The sequence below is a fragment of the Eleginops maclovinus genome, chromosome 5 (genome assembly GCF_036324505.1).
Source record: "Eleginops maclovinus isolate JMC-PN-2008 ecotype Puerto Natales chromosome 5, JC_Emac_rtc_rv5, whole genome shotgun sequence".
Classification (NCBI taxonomy): domain Eukaryota; kingdom Metazoa; phylum Chordata; class Actinopteri; order Perciformes; family Eleginopidae; genus Eleginops; species Eleginops maclovinus.
In genome coordinates this window covers 547,094-567,774 of record NC_086353.1, presented here as the reverse complement: position 1 = coordinate 567,774, position 20,681 = coordinate 547,094, and the positions used below count along the sequence as shown (strand labels likewise).

At 41.0% G+C, this 20,681-nt stretch overlaps 1 protein-coding gene across 1 annotated transcript; it reads left to right on the top strand.

Moving 5' to 3' along the window:
* The first annotated feature begins 6,102 nt into the window (after positions 1-6,102).
* LOC134864934 (syntaxin-10) lies at positions 6,103-14,433 on the top strand. Its single transcript, XM_063884279.1, has 9 exons — positions 6,103-6,313; positions 6,952-7,027; positions 7,330-7,423; positions 8,003-8,097; positions 9,349-9,411; positions 9,501-9,602; positions 11,534-11,640; positions 11,784-11,878; positions 12,370-14,433. Exons 1-9 carry the CDS (start codon positions 6,279-6,281, stop codon positions 12,444-12,446), a joined length of 744 nt encoding a protein of 247 aa, XP_063740349.1. The 5' UTR covers positions 6,103-6,278; the 3' UTR covers positions 12,447-14,433.
* The last annotated feature ends 6,248 nt before the right edge of the window (positions 14,434-20,681 follow it).

Here is a 20,681-nt window from a genome sequence, read left to right as displayed (position 1 = left end):
CACATGTTGGATATTATGTTCATTTTGCAGAAAGGAGAATTAACGCTGTTTCCAGTCGTCGGTGTTAAAGGAGCAACAGACTTTTGTTATTCATTTGTTTTGCACGGTCTAAAAATCAGGGCCCTGTTTGCACTTTGACTGCTCGTTGGATCAGAGTTCCTAAGTGTTTTATAATCTATAAGCAAAGAGAAAATAACACAAGTTCACTTCAGGTCCGCACCCGCACCGTCTCCATGGTGACAGTGTTATGTGTGATCATACTTAAAGCACTTTGCCTCTGCCTGAGGCCAAATGGGCGGGTGTGAGTGTTCAGTGTGTGTGTTTGTGTGTGTGTGTGTGTGGGGGGGGGGGGGGGGCAGAGGGTGGGGCCCTCCAGTATTGCTGTGTGTAAAACAAACAGTGGTTGGTAGGACGGGGAAATTAGCTAGTTGCCAAAACATGAGACTGACAGGAAGCCTGGAGACTGTTGCTACATTAACATCACATAATGGTGGAGATCCTCCTGGTGTTTTAAAGTAAGGTATTAGAGCACGCTGGTTGCTGGTCCTTTAAATATAAACACTATATGCATAAACACTTTTTATGTTCTGATATATCATTCTGAAATGGACCAATCAAACAATGACTACTTTTACTGTCGCTACTTTAAGTACATTTAGAGGAGAGTACTTTCTACTTTCACTGGAGGAACATTTAGAATACTTTTACTGTGACAGAGTATTCCTACACTCTGGTACTTCTACTTTACTCACGTACAAGACCTGAGTACTTCTACTTTACTCAAGTACAAGATCTGAGTACTTCTACTTTACTCAAGAACAAGATCTGAGTACTTCTACTTTTACTCAAGTACAAGCGCTGAGTACTTCTACTTTACTCAAGTACAAGACCTGAGTACTTATACTTTACTCAATTACAAGCGCTGAGTACTTCTACTTTACTCAAGAACAAGACCTGAGTACTTCTACTTTACTCAAGTACAAGATCTGAGTACTTCTACTTTACTCAAGAACAAGATCTGAGTACTTCTACTTTTACTCAAGTACAAGATCTGAGTACTTATACTTTACTCAAGTACAAGATCTGAGTACTTCTACTTTTACTCAAGTACAAAACCTGAGTACTTATACTTTTACTCAAGAACCAGATCTACAAACATTAATTCTACTTGCACCATTGTGTCTCGTGCATTATTTTTTTTAGCACTGTTTCATTTATATTTTATATAGTGTATGTCTTCTTTCAAGTCTTCGAAACTAAAGAGGATCCTCCACCTGTCATTGTTTCCCTTATTCCCAGACCATAGAAACCATTTGTGTCCCTAGAAACACAGGAGAAATACTTTCCCTGCCAACACAACTTTAATAGAAACAGGTTGGCATGGAAAAAGTACCTTTTGTGAACGGCTCTGAAACATGCAACCATCCCTCACTATGGACATTTAACGAAACTAAATCTGATGTTTTAGAAAGGTTAAATATGCTGACACATACATCCAGAGGCTCTCTCTTTAAACCTGTACAATTTACCCGTGTTTAATGTTTCCATGATATTCACCCATGGTTTTTAGAGGGCTGTGTGTGTTAAAGTGAGCCTGTTTAATGTGCTGCAGCTTTACGACACACACACACACACACACACGCATGTTTGTTGGGGTTTCCCGTTGATCATTCCCTATCAATAAACATCATGACGTGTGTGTTCTCCTCCTCTTTGTGCAAACAGCTCCAGGTCACTTCAATTGTAAAGTACACAGAGAAAAATAAATAACTACAACCGTTTTGAATTTTTGTCCAGTGAGCGCATTTGGCAGCATTAGCCAGTTCCACAAAGGAAAGTAGGTTGTCCAAACAAGGAGCACTCAAAGGCATCATTAAGGAATGGCATCTATTTTTAGGCGGACTGTTTCCTCTCAGCAGGTTGCTTTTGTTACGCTTGAGCGACTCGCTTTATTCCAGAATTTCCATCAACATGGTTTTAACCGTGACTCAAACTTTCCCCTGATGCAGATAAGCTGAGTGGAGATAAAGATGCAACAACAGGGGGTTTTAAAGAAGTAACTGGTTTCTCTTGGGGGAGTTCTTTCTAATCTGAAGTACAGCTCTGAAGATAAGGCGCTGTAGCCGGACAGCTTGTAAAAAAACCTTGAGTCAAATGTGATATTTTAAGTGTTGTCATGTGACACTGGGCCTTACCGGCTGATTCCTGACATCACTTATGCTGAGGGAACTTCCTGACCACAGCCTGGTTTGAGGTCATTAGACTCAACACAATTGTGTTTGAGTTATGTACCAAACAACAACAACAACAACAACAACAACAACAACTCTTTTCACACTGGGCCTCTGTGTTAGAAAAGACTACTTTAAAGAGTCCTCTCCTGCTGATGTTCAGGTGTATATCAGTATGTAGAGTCTCTACTTTAAAGAGTCCTCTCCTGCTGATGTTCAGGTGTATATCAGTATGTAGAGTCTCTACTTTAAAGAGTCCTCTCCTGCTGATGTTCAGGAGTATATCAGTATGTAGTGTCTCTACTTTAAAGAGTCCTCTCCTGCTGATGTTCAGGTGTATATCAGTATGTAGAGTCTCTACTTTAAAGAGTCCTCTCCTGCTGATGTTCAGGTGTATATCAGTATGTAGAGTCTCTACTTTAAAGAGTCCTCTCCCGCTGATGTTCAGGTGTATATCAGTATGTAGTGTCTCTGCTTTAAAGAGTCCTCTCCTGCTGATGTTCAGGTGTATATCAGTATGTAGTGTCTCTACTTTAAAGAGTCCTCTCCTGCTGATGTTCAGGTGTATATCAGTATGTAGTGTACACAGGGACTTAAGTCTTTGCAGACACAAAAACCTATTTTAGAAACGACAGCAAGGGGAACCCCCGCCCCCAAAACAACCTTTAGGTAAAGAATGAAAATGCTTCCTCCACCCCTGTTGGTGAGGAAATGAGACTTTCAGAGTCTGTCATCTGGACAAATACTCTTCAATTAGTCAAACTATGATTGAGGAAAGAAGACAAATTGGCAGAAAAAGGTGCATTTCTAGAGAAACTAAAAAAAACAACACCAGATATTTAAAATCCTATGCTTTAAATAAAAGGTTGATGAACAGATGGATCAGAGTATATGATGCTATTTTTACAGTCACATGTCTGACTGCTACAGTGTGTGTGAGTGACATTTATAACACCGGCTGTAAATGTTCACAGGAGATGAAGGCAGGAAGTGCAGTGAGGGAGGAGGAGGGGAGGAAACAGGATGAGGACAGGAAGGAAGGAAGGAGCTGCTGACACATGGGAGGGAGAGGAAGCAGAGCCGTAAAGAGAGAACATACTGCAGGATTTGATGAATGTGCAGGATTGATTTTTTTCCCAGCAACACCCAGAACCACTCTGTGTATTAATGGGGATGCTTTATGTAATGAGATATAGTGTGGGGTGTGATTGTTCAACTCCTGTCAGTTTCCCATTTCCTCTGATTCACAAACTTTACATTCAAAAAGTTTAAAGGAAAGCCTGAGGGATGCATCAAATCGTATTCTTGGACAACTCATCATCACTGAACCCCGTCATGGTTGGCTGTGTGACAAAAAGTAAATGGTTGTCGACCAATCACAGGGTTGGTGGTTCGATCTCCAAAACATAGGTTATATGGAGAAAATGTGGAATAAGATTAAGATTATTTTACGCTTTGAGAATATTTCACTGTTTAATGAAAGGCTAAGTGTTTTGGTATTTAATTGCCCCACCACAATATAAACATGTCCATAACCACAGTTAAAAAACCTAGCGAAAGGTTTTAAATTCATTCAAATATTCTAGTCTATTTCAGGAGTTTGATAGGTAATGTAATTAAATGCACATATGTTGTAACTGTACGGTCATTAAAGCAGATTAAAATTGAACGTTACAGATGTCAATATCATGAAAAACAATCGTTCATTCATTAAGTCATCGTTGATTAAGTCAAGAATAAACTTCTACTGGTAATATCACATATTTTTGGAGCAAACCTTTTATTTTATACACTTTAAGGGGTTTGTATACAACACTGGAAGTGTATAAAACCCTCCTTTAGTCTCATTATGCATATTCTTTCACCATTAGATCATGCTCACAGCACCTGAGAAAACAATCTCAACATAACACGGATTTAGCAGCTGTTCTGCACATTTTTCAATCGTATTATATGAGCTTCTTGGGGGGAGATTTTGCACCGTTGTCAGAAAAGTGTACTTCAGAAGTTAAACTTTTTCGGTGTATGCTTTCAGGACCAGCTCCCCCCTCTGCTCCTACTGTGCTGCATCAAAGCTATATTTGGACAGTGTGTAAACAAACAGTTACAGCAGTGTGTTTCTCCCTCTCTGTGTAAACTGTTGTAGAGTCATTTACTACACACTCAGGCAGCGGGTGCAAACAGTAGATGTTACCGCGGCAACTAATCTCATACAGATGTGTTACAGGAACTCCTCTTCTGTCCTGACAAGCCCCAAGACCATTTCTCCAGACCTAGAGACAGATTATTTTTCCACAGTTGTTGGATTACTCTTTAACCCTCTTCAACATCAGACCATAATGAGCCAGCTACATCTGATTTATGAAGAGGGTTTGTAGACCAGTGGTGGAAATATTCACTCAATTACTGCACAGATTTCCCTTTTCTAAGCCTGCTTCTGCATGCAGGGTTCATTGAGTTACTTTACAAATGAAGATTTTTGCAAACAAAAAACGACAGAGAGAGAGACATAAAGAGAGAGAGAGAGACATAAAGAGAGAGAGAGAGACAGAGAGAGACATAAAGAGAGAAAGAGAGAGAGACATAAAGAGAGAGAGAGACAGACATAAAGAGAGAGAGACAGAGAGAGACATAAAGAGAGAAAGATAGAGAGAGACATAAAGAGAGAGAGAAAGACAGAGAGAGACATAAAGAGAGAGAAGGGGAGACATAAAGACAGAGAGAGAGACAGAGAGAGACATAAAGAGAGAGAGAGACATAAAGAGAGAAAGAGAGAGAGAGACATAAAGAGAGGGAGACATAAAGAGAGAAAGAGAGAGAGACATAAAGAGAGAAAGAGAGACATAAAGAGAGAGAGACAGACAGAGAGAGACATAAAGAGAGAAAGAGAGAGAGAGACATAAAGAGAGAGAGAGACATAAAGAGAGAGAGAGACATAAAGAGAGAGAGAGAGACAAAGAGAGAGAGACATAAAGAGAGAGAGAGAGACAAAGAGAGAGAGACATAAAGAGAGAGAGAGACAAAGAGAGAGAGAGACATAAAGAGAGAGAGAGACAAAGAGAGAGAGAGACATAAAGAGAGAGAGAAAAAATAAATAATAAAAAAACATGAAAATAATAAAAATTCCAAAAAATAAAAAACAAATATATTTTCAACATTTTAAATTAATTATTATTACAATAAAACGATTAAAAAAAGATATAAAGACATTTTAAATGAAATGTTTTTTTAAACAATTGTATTTAAACCTCGAAACCTCCTCTTCCTCCCCCTTTCAACACTATGTCTGCAAACATATATCTAGTGAAATAAGTAAATGAATTAATGTAGTAAAGCGACTTCCCATAGGGGTTAGAAGATGTATGCTTTACTTTATGACAGGGGAGTTATTTAATATCTTCGTTTCATAATTTGTCGGTGTTGCACTTTGTAGACTGTCCCTAAATACTCGACCCGCAGATAGAAGCTCGGAGGTCGGTGTGTGTCGGCTTTGTTTTTGAGAGAAATAAGAAATAAGCTGAACCTCCTCCTCTATCTTTCTACGGTTGTTATCAAACGTGGCTTGTGTGTTGGGAACGTTTTACGTTGGAGTGATTGATCCGTCAATATCTTTCAAAATAAACCGAACTATTGAATAGCCCCCTGTAAACGCTGGTCTTATCAGTATAGACTCTGAGAGGACATTCAATACTGTCTTTACTGTTTCTCTCTTGTAATTCCAACGATGTCTTAACATCTTGTTTGATCATCAAGTGTCGTTTGCTCTCTTTATACATCCATCCTTGAACAGACGAGGGCTTTTATTTTGAAATAACTCCCGGGAATTCCACCCCGCCCCTCGCGCCAATGATCCTCTGGCCATTTAGTATGTTGAAAACTAAAAAACAATGCAGTCACTTATCCATTTACTGGTTTAAGAAACAACAACAATTGAAACGAAGGTACATGGACCACTGTGTATTATGGTATTTTTAAAATAAATATAAAAATGCTCTTTCTACAGAACGCGCATGCGCATGCAGAGAACAGGAAATACGGCTCAGCATCATGTCGGTAGAAGACCCATTTTTCGTTGTGAAGGGGTAAGAAATGTTCAAATTAATACCTGTAACTCAACAAAACGCCAAGCTTACCCTTTTTATTACTTGCATATAGCTTAACTTGACAGCGGGTTTGTGTTTTCATTTAAATCAAAGTTTTATTAGCGAAGTTAAGGGTAATGCTAGCTGTAGCTAACTAGCAACAGAGCTACACGCTAATCAGTTTGTTTACGTTTGTTTAGACTAAAGAAGAATAGTGAGTAATCTTTGGGGTGTGTTTTTGTTACCTGGCTGTTAGTGAAAAGACGAAAGGAAGATGTGGGGTTGTTGTCAGGCAGTTTACAAAGAGCTGTGAAGTTAGAGAAGGATGCGAAGTGTTAGCTTCTGTTTGTTTTGGTTAAGAGGAGCAGGAGATCAGCCAGGTGTCTGAGAGGAGGATGAAGGACACTGCTAGTTCATACTGTAAATATGTCATGCATGCTTTGACTGTATGTGAATCTTCTTTAGTACACAGCAGAAGGACCTGTTCATCTTTAATGAATAATACTTCAACAAAATGATTATTAAATGTAACCCTGTGAAAAAGACAAACTGCTCTTTCTGTGTAAGAACAGATACAGAGCAGACATATGTAACACGTATAGTATTGTATCAGTAACTGTGTATGTGTGTGTGTTCAGAGAGGTGCAGAAGGCCCTCTCTCGTGCTCGGGGTCTGTTTGACAGATGGGAGGAACTTCTGCAGGAAGGGACTCAGGTGAGCCGCTCTCTCACACCTTTACAAAACTCCCTGACCTCAGGCTATGAAACACTGAGAGTCCTTCAGCCCTCCTTCCTAACATGTTTAACACACCGACAACCAGAGGGCAGGATCTACAGCCTGTGCATGTTCTTGTGTTATCTACTTATTCCTGCATTATTACATTGCTGTGCTTTAAAGGTCTCTTGGTATCTAAAATGTCTCATGATTCATTTACACCGTGCCCTCTTGATAGTACAGCATGATTGCAATATGAAGCACAAAAATAGTGAGTGTGTTTTGGTGTCTGTTGGTCCCAGGTCAGTCGTGATGAGCTCGACTGGAGCACCAATGAGCTGAGGAACTGTCTGAGGGCCATCGACTGGGACCTGGAGGACCTCAGTGAGACCATCAGTATCCTTTTCACTTTAAAGAAACTCTCTCCCCTTATTTACACGGCCCCCTATCTGCACCCTTATCTTTAAAACAACCAGCTGCTTTGTGTCACTCTCACCCTCTGCTCCCATTATCTCTACACTTATTTTAGACATTCATTAACCTTTAAACACCAGAACCACTTTTACAAACACGATAATAAAGACACTATTGATTTATCGTTGCAGACTGTCTTGTTATTGTCTCTTTTTATTATTAGTATGTCATTTTAAGGGATGAAAAAGATGCATTTTACTGCGATTTAATGTGCAACTGTACCTTTTTCTATACAATATATCACATTCTTATCAGAAAACTATCAGACATATTCAAGGTCCCTATCTGTAGTGACGACATAGTCTGCTTGTGACTGTAAATAAAGGTAGTCAGATTACATTATGGACAAACCTGTTATCAGTTTTGTCTTGTCAAACCGATTTTCTCCTCACTTTTAATTAGCTGCTGTTAAAACAAATTATATAAAAGTAAGTAGATGTAGGTGAGTGTGTATGTGTGTGTGTGTGTGTGTGTGTGTGTTCGGTCCTTAACTTGCCTCAGGCATCGTGGAGTCGAATCCGGGGAAGTTCAGACTGGGAGACAATGAGCTTCAGGAGAGGAGAGCCTTCGTGGAGCGCACCAAGAAATCTGTGCAGGTAAAACCCAAGTAATTTATCATGGTATATTTTTAAATGTTGAATGTGACATCTCATTTATTGGGATGTCAACACTAATACACTTTGTGATCTTTTGTCTGTGAGTATTGTAATTGTAATACTTCTACTAAAGTGTGACTCCTTCACATATATATTTTTAACTTTTGTTTTTCATTTATGTAATTCTAAAAGTCAACAACTTTCACAAAACCCTATTTCTGACGGATAAATCCACTGGACTGGTCACTATATATCCATATTGACCCATTTTCCTGCAGATAAATAATGAAGATACATCTCAATCCTTTAGAAAAAAGTAAACCCTTACATTGTTGGTCTAACAGAGAGCAATAATGTATATTTCTATTATAAAATGTAAGCCCTGAGTTCATCTTGGTCCCAATTCTTAAGTTCTTACATAATGGGATAAAGACGTTTCGATGGGTAATGTTTAAAAAAAAGGTGACCATGTTTGAACAGGGACAGTCACACACAGATTCCTTGGAAAGCCTCTGTTGTCGTTTTTATTTGAGCAACACAGGTTAAGAGAACAGGTCAGATTTGGAAGGTTAAAACACAACACTAAACAGGATTGTTCAAAATGCAATAAACCCTGCTGCTGCTGCTGCTGTTGCTGTTGTTGTTGTTGTTTATGAGCAATCAGGTCTCAGGTAAGAAGTAAAAGGACACTAGACTAAAAAGGCTCTTCTCTGAGAGCTAAAAGAAGCATCTACTCAAACATTTTTAAGAGTTTTAATTGATTTTTAAGGAATATTTGGGGATTTCTGTTGTGTTTTGTCAACTTAAGTGCTCTATGAAGCTCACGGGCTGTACGGGTCAAACATGAGTCGATGCTTTCATATCTGAAGCACAGAGTACTATGTGAATTAAATGTGTGTTTTTATGGAAAGGACACGTATAATTGACCACCCATCTGTACCTGTGGGCTGTTTTCCTCCTGAATAGATTCAGGCTGCCGGCCACATGGAAAATATGAGTCACTTTCTATTACCTCTCTTAATAGAGCTGAGCAGGAATCGAGTCATGAAGCCAAACAAAGGAGCTTTACCCAGAGCGCACAAAAGGCCTCATGGTATTTAGATTTGCTGCCTGGTGATTGTATTACTGCTGCACAAAATCTCATTAATAAATCCGCCTGCGCCGAGCCGGGATTTTAGAAATGATTTCCAGCTGTGATTGCGACACATTGTGGGGGGGAGAAATGTAAATAGTTGTCTTGTGTTTGTGCAGGAGATGAAGGATCATCTGTCCAGCCCTTCAGCTGTGGCTCAGGCTGAGAAGAAGAACAGAGAGGTTGGTCAAATCCAAACAAACTCAGATATTCTCTGTGTATTTGGTTTTTAGCTCTTCTAACCCCCCATGTGTTGTGTGTGTTTGTCCAGGCTCTGCTCACTACATCCGGTCAGGACAAGTCGACAGGACTGGAGGCTCATCTGGTGTCTGCAAACTCCAGATACATGCAGGAGCAACAGGAGCAGCAGCAGGTAAGGGGGGAGGGGGGGGGGGTATGTGGGTGCAATGCAAAAAAAAAAAGTAGGTTAGAGGAAGGAAATTAGTATTAGGACACAGAAGTGTGGCACAAGGATGACATATTTTTGAATGCTGACCCTGAAGGTAGCATCTACCTGGTTCCCATCCAATTAAATGGATTTTGGACTACAGTACGGTCACATGACTTCAGATCACCAGCACTAAGCTAAAGGCGGCTAATGTTGGGGTATAAAGGAACTACAGCACGGTCACATGACTTCAGATCACCACTGCTAAGCTAAAGGAGGCTAATGTTGGGGTATAAAGGAACTACAGCACGGTCACATGACTTCACGTCTCCACCGCTAAGCTAAAGGAGGCTAATGTTGGGCTATAAAGGAACTACAGCACGGTCACATGACTTCAGATCACCACTGCTAAGCTAAAGGAGGCTAATGTTGGGCTATAAAGGAACTACAGCACGGTCACATGACTTCACGTCACCACCGCTAAGCTAAAGGAGGCTAATGTTGGGCTATAAAAGAACTACAGCACGGTCACATGACTTCACGTCACCACCGCTAAGCTAAAGGTGGCTAATGTTGGGCTATAAAGGAACTACAGCACGGTCACATGACTTCAGGTCATCACCGCTAAGCTAAAGGAGGCTAATGTTGGGCTATAAAGGAACTACAGCACGGTCACATGACTTCAGGTCATCACCGCTAAGCTAAAGGAGGCTAATGTTGGGCTATAAAGGAACTACAGCATGGTCACATGACTTCACGTCGCCACCGCTAAGCTAAAGGAGGCTAATGTTGGGCGTGATGACGTTGAGTCGTCTCATTTAGACACTTGTTAGCAACGGCCATTTTTAAATCCACCAGTGGAGTATTTTATGTCCTAAAACAAAAAGTTAAAATCTCTTCAGACCTTATTTCAGGCTAACAACCCTAAACACACTCAGAAAAATCATTAACTTCAAGACCAGGGAACAGGAAGTGCTAGAATGCTGTCTCATTTATGGGTTCATGACTAACGCTTTTATAGGAAGAAACAAAAACAGGAAGAGATAAAATAAAGTTTTATTCAGAGAAAAGGGAAGTTTTTAGAGATGTCCCGCCCCTTAGCCTATCAGGTACAATGTGTTGGAGTGCTAGGCAGTAGAAGGGCGAGTGCTACATAGTGATTTCCCTAAAACCTTAAGAACAGGAAAGGGAAACCCTAAAGAGCCCAATGGGGTTCCTTTAAATTGTGTTGTGGGACTTTTTGCAGTTTTCAAACGGGACTTTTTATACACTGTCATACGAGAGCCTCCTGCCTGTCAGAGTGAAAGTGGAAAATGTTGCAGAGTGTTTTCATCAGCTGATGTAAACGGAAGATTTGATCAAAGAAACACAGCGTGAGAGAGAGAGGGATTCCCGCTGTTACGAAGTTAAGTCAGGTGTGTGTTTGACAGAGGATCCCGCAGTGAAGGAAGAGAGAGAGGATTAAATGGAGGGGTAAAGTTCAGCTTTAGTGTCAGAGTGTGTGAACTGCGGATGTCTATTTCCTGTCTGTGGTGTCAGGCGAAGAAAATATCCCTTTGCATCCTGTGGCAGGTTGTGGTTTCACTCAGAATTGAAGAACAAAAAACACCCTCTGTGAGAGCTGACATCACTGATTTACAGATAGAAGAGTGTGTTTCCATCAGGTTTAACAACAATATGGCCCTCTTAAGTTCATAAAAAGTGCTGAGTAGTCTATAAAACACACACGTTTGAGTGTTTTTAAGGGAAGAATAGACGGGAAATTACAGATCGACATACAAGTCAGGTTATTCACAAACAGTTTAAAAAGTACAGACAGTGGAGACAAATGGGACACCCTGATGAGGCATTTGAAGCTTAAAAATATATTACGTGTGTGTGTGCGTGTGTGTGCGTGTGTGTGTGTGCGTGTGCAGCTGATCATGCAGGAGCAGGATGAGCACCTGGAGTTGGTGACGGGCAGCATCAGAGTCCTCAAAGACATGTCGGGACGCATCGGGGATGAGCTGGATGAGCAGGCTGTGTGAGTGTATACACACACACACACAGACACAGACACACACACACACACACACACACACACACACACACACACACACACACACACTCTTGATAAAGAGTCTTTTATTCTGTACTTTAATAAGTGTTGCTCCTCTTGGTCTTCAGCATGTTGGGGGACTTTGGAGACGAGATGGACCAGACGTCTTCCCGGATGGACTCAGTCCTGAAGAAGCTGGAGAAGGTGTCTCACATGACCAGCAGTGAGTTCTCTCTACACACACTACTCTTTCATTAAATGAACCGTGATGCATTTGTGGTTTCGGGATCACTGTAAATACCTTCCTGAGAGATTTGAAAGCACGGTGTAGAAGCGATAAATAGAGCCTCACAAAGAACACACTGAAACCATGTTTTATTTATTCCTTTGTTTCTGCTGGGGAGCGTCATGAATAATTACCATGTTTTAGACCAAAAATGTAGAAAAGAAGGGATTCCAGTAAGATCTAGTGCCAATTTTGGAGCAGTTTTAGGCATTTGTTATTCATTGCAGGATAATACAGTGAGTTTCAGTTATTATTTGTAGGAAAATCAGGGATTAGTATTTATTTTTCATACCTTCTCTTGTCTAATCCATAGCCTACATAGAATAAAGTGTGTTGTTGCTTTAAAATAAGAAACAAACGTCTTAACTGTTGATGATTTAGTCACTATTCCCACTGTTTTGCTTTAATGACCTTTCTTTGTTCCTCAGGTCGGAGACAGTGGTGTGCCATCGGCGTGCTCGTCACCATCATGATCGTCGTCCTCATCCTCTTCTTCGCTCTCTGATGGCAGAGACCTCTGACCTCTCGGATACACTCCTCCCTGATAGGAAGGACAAGAAGGACAGAAATAAGAGGAAGGGTGTTTCCCTCCTCCTCCTCTTACTCCCCCATCATCCCTTCCTCTCCTCCCACTGAGGGGGAAACTGGTGACCTGTGACGATACCATCCTCCTCTCTGCTCTCAGTGATCTTAGTGGAATGGAAACAACTTGAGAAGGTGATTAACACCCTGGTGGTATTTCACATTGGTGCATTTCGGTTCTAATTGAGAATAACGGTACTTAATGGGGAGGGACAGGAAGCTGCTGCTGCCAGGTCAAAATACAAATCTGTTTAGTAAATTGAGATATTTTTATGTCAAGTACATCATGTTTTGAAATGAGGACTCTGTCCTAAAGCAGTACAATCAGTTTAGTGAACACCTTTGGCCCTGGCGGTAGGAAACAGCACTTACACACATCATTTTTAGTTCCTTTTTTATTGGAAAACTACAAAAAAAGTGTCTTGTGTTCGTCGTCATTCGTGAGCACCAAGTTTTTGTGGGCGGGGAGGAACATTTTCCAGAAAAGGAAAACAAAATCTGTCTTTTCTGAAACATTAATCTGGTGAGTTGTGATTCTTGGCAGCCAGAAAGTATTTTTAGACGGGGACGAATCAAGATGAATTAGCTGTTAAATCAATGAAGATGCCGTTCCTGCAGCGTGGGAGGTGGGGTTAGGGTTTTTCAGTGTTGCCTTAAATCTATTTTTATATATCGTGAAATGTGCAGTACGTTTATGTGCCTACGTGTGAATCAAGTACTAGTCATAATGCTAGAAATAAGTGACATTTTGCCCAGAATTGGAGAAATGAGATGCTGTCTGCTGGACTGGGAAGGTCCTTTTACTGTATCCAGTATACATCAGCTTCCTTAAAACTGATCAACATGTTTCACGCTTCAAATAAGCTGCTGTCTGCTGGACTGGGAAGGTCATTTGACTTCATATCCAGCAGAAAGCAGCTTCATCAATGATACTGATCACTATCCATGAGTCACTTCTGAAATGAGTTGCTGTCTGCTGGACTGGAAGCAGGAAATCATGCCAGTCCAGCAGACAGCATCTTAATTTAACAGCCTGATCAGCATATTTCAGTGAGTCATCTCTGAAATCAGCAGCAGTCAAAACCACAACATGTAGACTCATAGTAGCTCGAGGCGGCCCCTCCCTGAAACCAGACGCTCATGTTTTCTCACACACTTTCTCAGCTGACAGAAACGTTGTTACTTCCTGTCTGGATTAAGAAGGTGAAGGCTGGTCCTGCAGCACACGATTGGCTCAGGCTTTGTTCCTCTCAACCTTGGCTGGGAGCGAATGGGTTTGCTGTGTTTTATTGAAAAGCTTTAGCTAATGAGAGGAGGAACAGTTGCTGGGCAAGAAGCCTCGCAGGCAGCTCAGCTTTAGGCTCGCAGCGCCCTCTGCTGGACGCTGAGGGTCATGGTGGTTCTTTGTGTCATGTCAGGTAACTCTACCCACGCAAGGGTGTGTTGCAGTGCTGTACAATGCTTTCTGTAAGTGCACATTACTCCTGTACAAAGGCTTTATGCAGAAATGTACTTCTATATCCGGCTTGATTTATTTTACTTGTGTTTTTTTGCCTTAAATGAAATATAAGACGTTTAATGACATTTCGCTTGAAGCATTTCCTTTTTTTTTTACCAAAGCAGTCAGGGGTCAGATGCTCCTGGATTCAATGCAAGCTCTTGTAACCTTCATGTGTGTTTTTAATGTGCTTTTACATATTCAAGCCCCTTAAAGGCTTCAGAGGGTAAAATGTCTGCAGCATAAATGAAGCCTCATGTGGTTCCTGTTCATGAGTCACTCAGACCTCAGAGGGAAGAAGTCTGCAGGTAAAGGAGTCTTATGATGGAGGGATTTTTATTATATTTCCACGAGGATCAAGCTCTCTGTTTGCATTTGACTACATCTATATAAACTGTATGATACCGTTTCATCACGTCTCAGTGTTTTCTGTATGGGCTTCTTTCCACATCTGTCTAAAATCGAATCAAAAAAATGAATCCAAAAAGGATCTTCAATATTTATTGCATCTAGGCAGTGAAAAGTGAGACAAATATTCAATAATTTAGAAAATGTTATGAATATGTTTTGATGAATTTAAGACTCTTTCCACAAGCGAAGCCACCAACATCAAAACGAGTTCAGATGCATCTTAAGTCTTTTTTCTGACCTTTTTAAAGCACAAAATCACACGTTTTGATCAGATTTATAAAAATGTAATGAATCACCATCACTTTACGTTATCTAACATCTTTCCAAATCTTAAAAAAATCCATGTTTTTGTGACATATTCAATAATTTAGCAAATCTCTTGAATACGTTTCTCTGCATTTTAGACTCTTTTCAAAGGTCTGCTTTAAACGCCACAAATGGAGCAAAACAAGCGAAATTCCCTCCTGTTAAAAGTCATTTTTGAAGCACAAAATTGTACGTTTTTATCAGATTTTAAAGGATATGAACACTCAAAACGGGTGTCCAAAGTTTTTTCACCGAGGGCCACATACAGATAAATATACGGAGAGCTGGGCCACGTATAGAGGTGAATCTCGTCTCATAAGTTAAGTTATAAGTCAGCAAAACAAATCAAATGTAGGAGAATAATGTGGGATACTTTCAAATGGTCTAAGGAAAGAACAGCCTACATCCCGTCTGTCTTTAGGGGTTCATTCATTTTGTTGGCAGCTCATTCCTTAAAACAGAAGCCTCAGATTGCTGAGAATCAGAGTCAATATGAAGGTTACTTTTCAAGCTGGTTATAGAAAAGAGTTATTGGGGTTTTTGTTATCAACTAAGATTTATTAGAAAATAGTTAGAATTCTAAATGACTGAATTTATTTTAAATTGGGCTCATTAATATATCTGAACATATATATTGGAGAAGTACAATATAAGACAAGCAGAAGTTTAAATTGTGGGCCGTATTCCATTATACTTTTAGAATGTGCAGAGGGCCGATTACAAATGGCCTGCGGGCCGCATTTGGACACCCCTGACTTAAAAGGTGTACTTTTTAAAAACGTAGTAAATCACCATCGAATGCTTTTTGACGTGCTTTCTTTCTAAAGATTTAAAATCATGTTTATGCCAAATGACGGATTGAGAAAACTGAAGCTCATTTATTTTAGTTAAAGTAATCATGGACTTGTTTTATTGTAACGAGCTGAAGGTGGAACATGTCATAACGCTGTCCCTTAATGCCTTAAATAAGGATAACAACAAAACAATTCATAAAGAGTAAATAAATGCTGCTTTTACAACTCAATTGTGTTCTCCCTGGCAACTGTGCATTTGTGAAATTGCTCAGTTGGGTTTTATGTCTCATTAAACTCGTGAAAATAAAGTCAGTAAATGTGTTTTTTATTATTCAAATTGTTCCTCTGATCATTTAAATTTCAGGACTTGTTTAAGTGTTTTTTTAAAGAGACCACGTTGTGCTTTTGGGGGTTTCCCTTCCCTGTAATGTATAATATAGGTTTCAGTGCATGTAAATGGTCTGCAAAGGCTAACATCCCTGTGTTTCCTCCAGAGGGAGTTTCTCTCCCACAAGAGGGAGTTATGTATCGCTCTGTGGTTTATACTTTTGATGAAAGCTTCCAGCAGGTTGTGATTCTTAATTGAGAGGCACTCTTCAAAATGGAAACATCATTACTTCCTGTCCGGAGAGCAGAGGAGGCGACATCACTTTAGCTTCAGCTGTAATGAGCAGAGCGAGTCTCCGGCGGCTGCAGGGACTGAAGAGGCTCTGGAAATAAACAGTGAGAGGAGAGGTCCTGAGAACTCTGCAGGAACCCTACAGCCATAACAAGCTGTAGTGTTCCTGCTGATCTCCAGTCCTCTTCTGTCTGTGACAAACTTTCTGGGATTCTTCCACAAAAAAACAAAACCTATAAATGATCAAAATTAATTTCCTGTAGGAACCCTGTTTGAATCTAAATCAACCCCCCCCCCCCCTCCCTCCAGTTCTAAAGTCATACTATAGCATGTTGTGAAAAAAGTCAGCAAAAGTGATTGTATAGTATGTCATAAAATAGATAATAGAAAAGGAAATTCTAGAGCCACACTTTAATTAAACAAGACACCATTTAAAGGTTCCCTGCTGGGTGCATTCGGAGGTGTGAATAAGGAGCCCAGGCAGCGGTACGGTCAGTCCTGTTTGTTAAAAACATTTTATTAAGATATTCAGATTTTTCCTCATTTTTAATCAGTCTGGTTTTTCTCTTTACAGTAGTTAATGTGCAATAAGTCTTTATTACTGGGTCACAGTTAGGAATTCACAAAGTTATTGGCACTTGGAACACATGGGGGAAACACTGGCATGTACACGGGGCTGGGGGGGGGTGATTGGTTGGTTGGTTGGGGGGATGGGGTTAACACGGCAGGGCGCGGGGTCTGGTGTGTGTCGGGGTGAGGTCGGGTATTTTCTCTGACATCCGTCGAGCTACTGCATTGTTTTTTTTTAAATCCTCTTTTTGTCCAAAAAAGCTCTCGTGTTTTTATTTATTTTTCTGGGTTATGAAGGATAATAAAGAATAATACCTCATGCTGCGAGTGCACATCTAACAATCAAACTTCGATAGTGCTTCTATGTCATAATGTACAGTTTATATATTTATATATTTATAGTGAGAAAAACAGAAGAGTTCTGCAGAGGAAATCTCGCCCAACGACACCAGAGACAAGGAATAAAAAATAGTCATTCACGGCTGCTGTATGATCATATTTAAGCCCCTCCCCCCCGTTCTGTAGTATAACTCTGAGGTAAATCTGTTGATTCTCGCTGTGTATGTCCTGTTTTCTGTATAAACCCTGTGCTGGATGCATCCGATGATCCCGGAGCGCTCTGCTGAGGCTCCCGGGTTGAGTTCCTGAAAATCAAAAAGGAGTGTGTACCTGCTTTGTATCGGCGGCGGAGGAAAAGCTGCTCAGAGATCTGTGGCCTTATAGGTCTGCTATGGCTGCGAGCTCCCGAGGTAAACTGGTAAAACTGCATCAGTGACACGAAGACACACTCCGAGAGGTGTGTGTGAGCTTCTGTGTCTCAGAGGTTTGCCCGTTTTGTATCCATTTATACATATACAGTATATATATATATTTATATTTATTTATCTGTGAGTGTGTTGTCTCTGGTGTGTGGGGATCTGGGGAGAGTAAATGGTTCTGGATAAAAGACTACAGTCCTACAGGAAGAGAGGGGGGGGGGGGGGTGGAGGGGTGATGAGGTCACGCTGCAGCGCCGAGGAAGAGGAAGGGATGGAGAGGGAGAGATAAACGACGTGGATTCGGGATCTCCACTTCCCTCGCTCCTCCGATCTCAAGTGTAGCCAGTTTTTGCACAACACAAGTCGCGACATCCCTCCGGGTTTTCAGCAGGGTCCCTACACGAGAAGAATCCACCCTCCAAAAGTGTGGTAAAAAGAACGAATAGCTGCTGAACACACTGGGGCGTTTAGCAGCTAATAAGACAGATATTTCCCTCAGGAGTCGGTACAAACCGAGCCCCAAGGAGAGGGAGTAATGGACTCTGATACGTGGCCAAATGAATGCTTGTATTGATCTTTGCTGGATGTGCCCCGATGTTCCCAAAACATGAGCTGAAGTAGCTTGTTTGAGGGTGGATTTTTCTTATGATTGGATTCAAACATTTGATTTAAAAAAGGAAATATGACCGTCAACAAGATCATACACTTCTCCATGCAGTTCATATGACAATTACTTTTGACAGAGTTGACAGGACATTAAAGTCGTTCCTTCTTTGATTTTGACTCGAACGCCTGCCTGGTTATCAGCCGGAAGCAGTTTCTAAAGAGACAGCGACTTCCTGTCACACTGACACACTTGTGCTCGTTTGGATCTGAACTAATAAGAGAGTTGCAGGGATGACTTCATTTCGTAGGCCGACCCGGAAGTAAGCATCGCAGGGGCGCCGTTGCCAAAAACTAAGGGATTTTTCTGCTGATGTTGGGCTATAAAGGAACTACAGCACGGTCACGACTTCACGTCCCCACCGCTAAGCTAAAGGAGGCTAACGTTGGGCATGGTGGCGTTTAGTCGTCTCATTTAGACACTCGTTACCGCCGTTTCAGGCCAACAACCAAGAACACATTCAAATCTTCTCAAGACGGAAGGGGTAAAATGCTGACTCATTTCCGGTTTTTGGACTCATTCCTGCACCACTATTAAACTTTCTTAGCATTTTTTCTGGGATTCTTAAAAAAACAACATCCTAGAAATGATCAATTTCATTTCATGGAGGAACCCTGTTTGAATCTGAACTCCGACCCCTCACACACCTAAACTCCCCCCCTCCCCCCTTGGGGCACAACATCATCATCATCATCATCATCATCATCATCATCATCTACAGTAAACAAATGTCGTAAAGAGAGAGAGATAAGAGAAAACATACAAAATAAAAAAAGGGAATAATAGTACAACAAGATAAAAACAACAAAAATAAGGAACTTACAAAAAGAACCCTCACATTACATCTCTATTCCCCCCCCCCACACTAAAAGTCCACCAGCGTCCGGCCCACAGACAGGAAGTGACGTAGTGAGCGAGCTCAGAAAGGTGCAGAGGGCTCAGGCGCTCGCCCCAAGGTGCTTTTTAGTTTTAAAGATTATGTCTCTCTGTCACTGTGGTTCCTCTCTGTGGGTCGGCACTGAGATCAGGAGGGAGAACCGGACACGGATGGATGAGTCGAAGTTTAAAACGTCTGCGGATTTCTTTTTTTTTTGGGAGTCGGGTCAGCAACTTTCAATCTGCTGACAGCTTTATTTGGCATCTTGTCGGACATTTTTGTCGGGTCTTGTTTTTGTAATTATGAACAGCAGAAGCCTCCGGCGGCCGGCTGTTAAGGTGCTCCGATGAATACAGTGATCGAGACTCTTTCGGTACAATCGCGTAAGATCACCGTGTCGCCCCCCCTGGTGGTGACGGCAGGCACTGCAGCTACCGAGCCCCCCCTTCTCTGAGCTGCAGTAGCTACTTTAGGCCACCAGGGGGCGTCTAAACATAGAAAACATTCAAGCAGCAGTAGCTTATTCTTTGTGGAAAAGCTGGTCCGAGAACCAGGTCAAGTAATCTTACTTTGGGTCGATTTCTAATGGAAGTTAATGCGGAGAAACGTTTATCGTCACAAGACAAGAGGAAGATTTGATCCATGAAGAGATTTTTTTTGTAAACAGACATTCAGACTTGGAGTCTTAAAATGATGTGAGCCCGACAGCGTTTTGTCGCGTCGACCGTCCGTCCGTGTCTCTGCACTTCCTGACCCAGTTGCAGCACAGTAAAAACCAAAAATCTGGTCCAGCATTAAAAACCTCCAACCCCCCCCCTCCCCGTCCGCAGCATCACTCGTACAACAATCGCAATGCAAAAATATGTGGTTCTCTTTCTCTAAACTATTTTACAGCTAACCATGTCTCCTTCTCTTTTTGTCTTTTTCTTTTTTTAACACAACTTGGCAACTCTACGGGTGTTAATGTTGAATCATTATTAGTAGTAGCATTTGTCTCAAAATGTAAAAATAAGGACTACATTACACGACTAGCTGAAATGTAGAAAACATAAAACACAATAGCAACACAAAATGAAATTGTCAAACCATAAGAAATGTGTACAAAGCTCTTCTAGGAACGCGGCCAAAGTCGGATCGCTTTGAAAATAAAAAACAAATATGAAAAAATGCTCTGGCCCCGCTCAAGCTAAACTGTAAAAATGTGCTCAGGCATCCTGTCCTACGATGAGTGACGATATGCCACATAGAAGATATTTCTAGTACTGGATTTAGTTTCAGTCTTTGCTCTTTGCAGGCAGGAGTGATCAGAACTTCTCTATGAACATCAGCTTCTCCTCTTCGTACGAATTAGCTATCGGCTCTAGGCTATCCCTCTAAATCAGAGGAAATCAATCGCAGATACTAAAGAAAATATCCCTTTTGCTGTGCTCTTCGGAAGTTCACTCACTTCAACCCTAATGTCTCAAAACAATCCTCTTAAACACTCTGAACCAGTTCAAAGCACCGACACAGTGAGAGATCTGCACTAACCCTCAGAAACCACAACTTCTACAATCTTTGTGACAGAAAAACTGATAAAACCTTGAACTTCTTTCCTGATTTCCTGCCTCTCTTTAAGATTCAGATTTTAGACGGTAGAAAACAAACACTGTGGTCTGATA

Coding starts and splice junctions, on each gene's coding strand:
- LOC134864934 (XM_063884279.1), top strand. CDS start 6,279: ATGTCGGTAGAAGACCCATTTTTCGTTGTGAAGGG. Junction 6,314..6,951: donor CCATTTTTCGTTGTGAAGGG/GTAAGAAATGTT, acceptor GTGTGTGTTCAG/AGAGGTGCAGAAGGCCCTCT. Junction 7,028..7,329: donor TTCTGCAGGAAGGGACTCAG/GTGAGCCGCTCT, acceptor TGTTGGTCCCAG/GTCAGTCGTGATGAGCTCGA.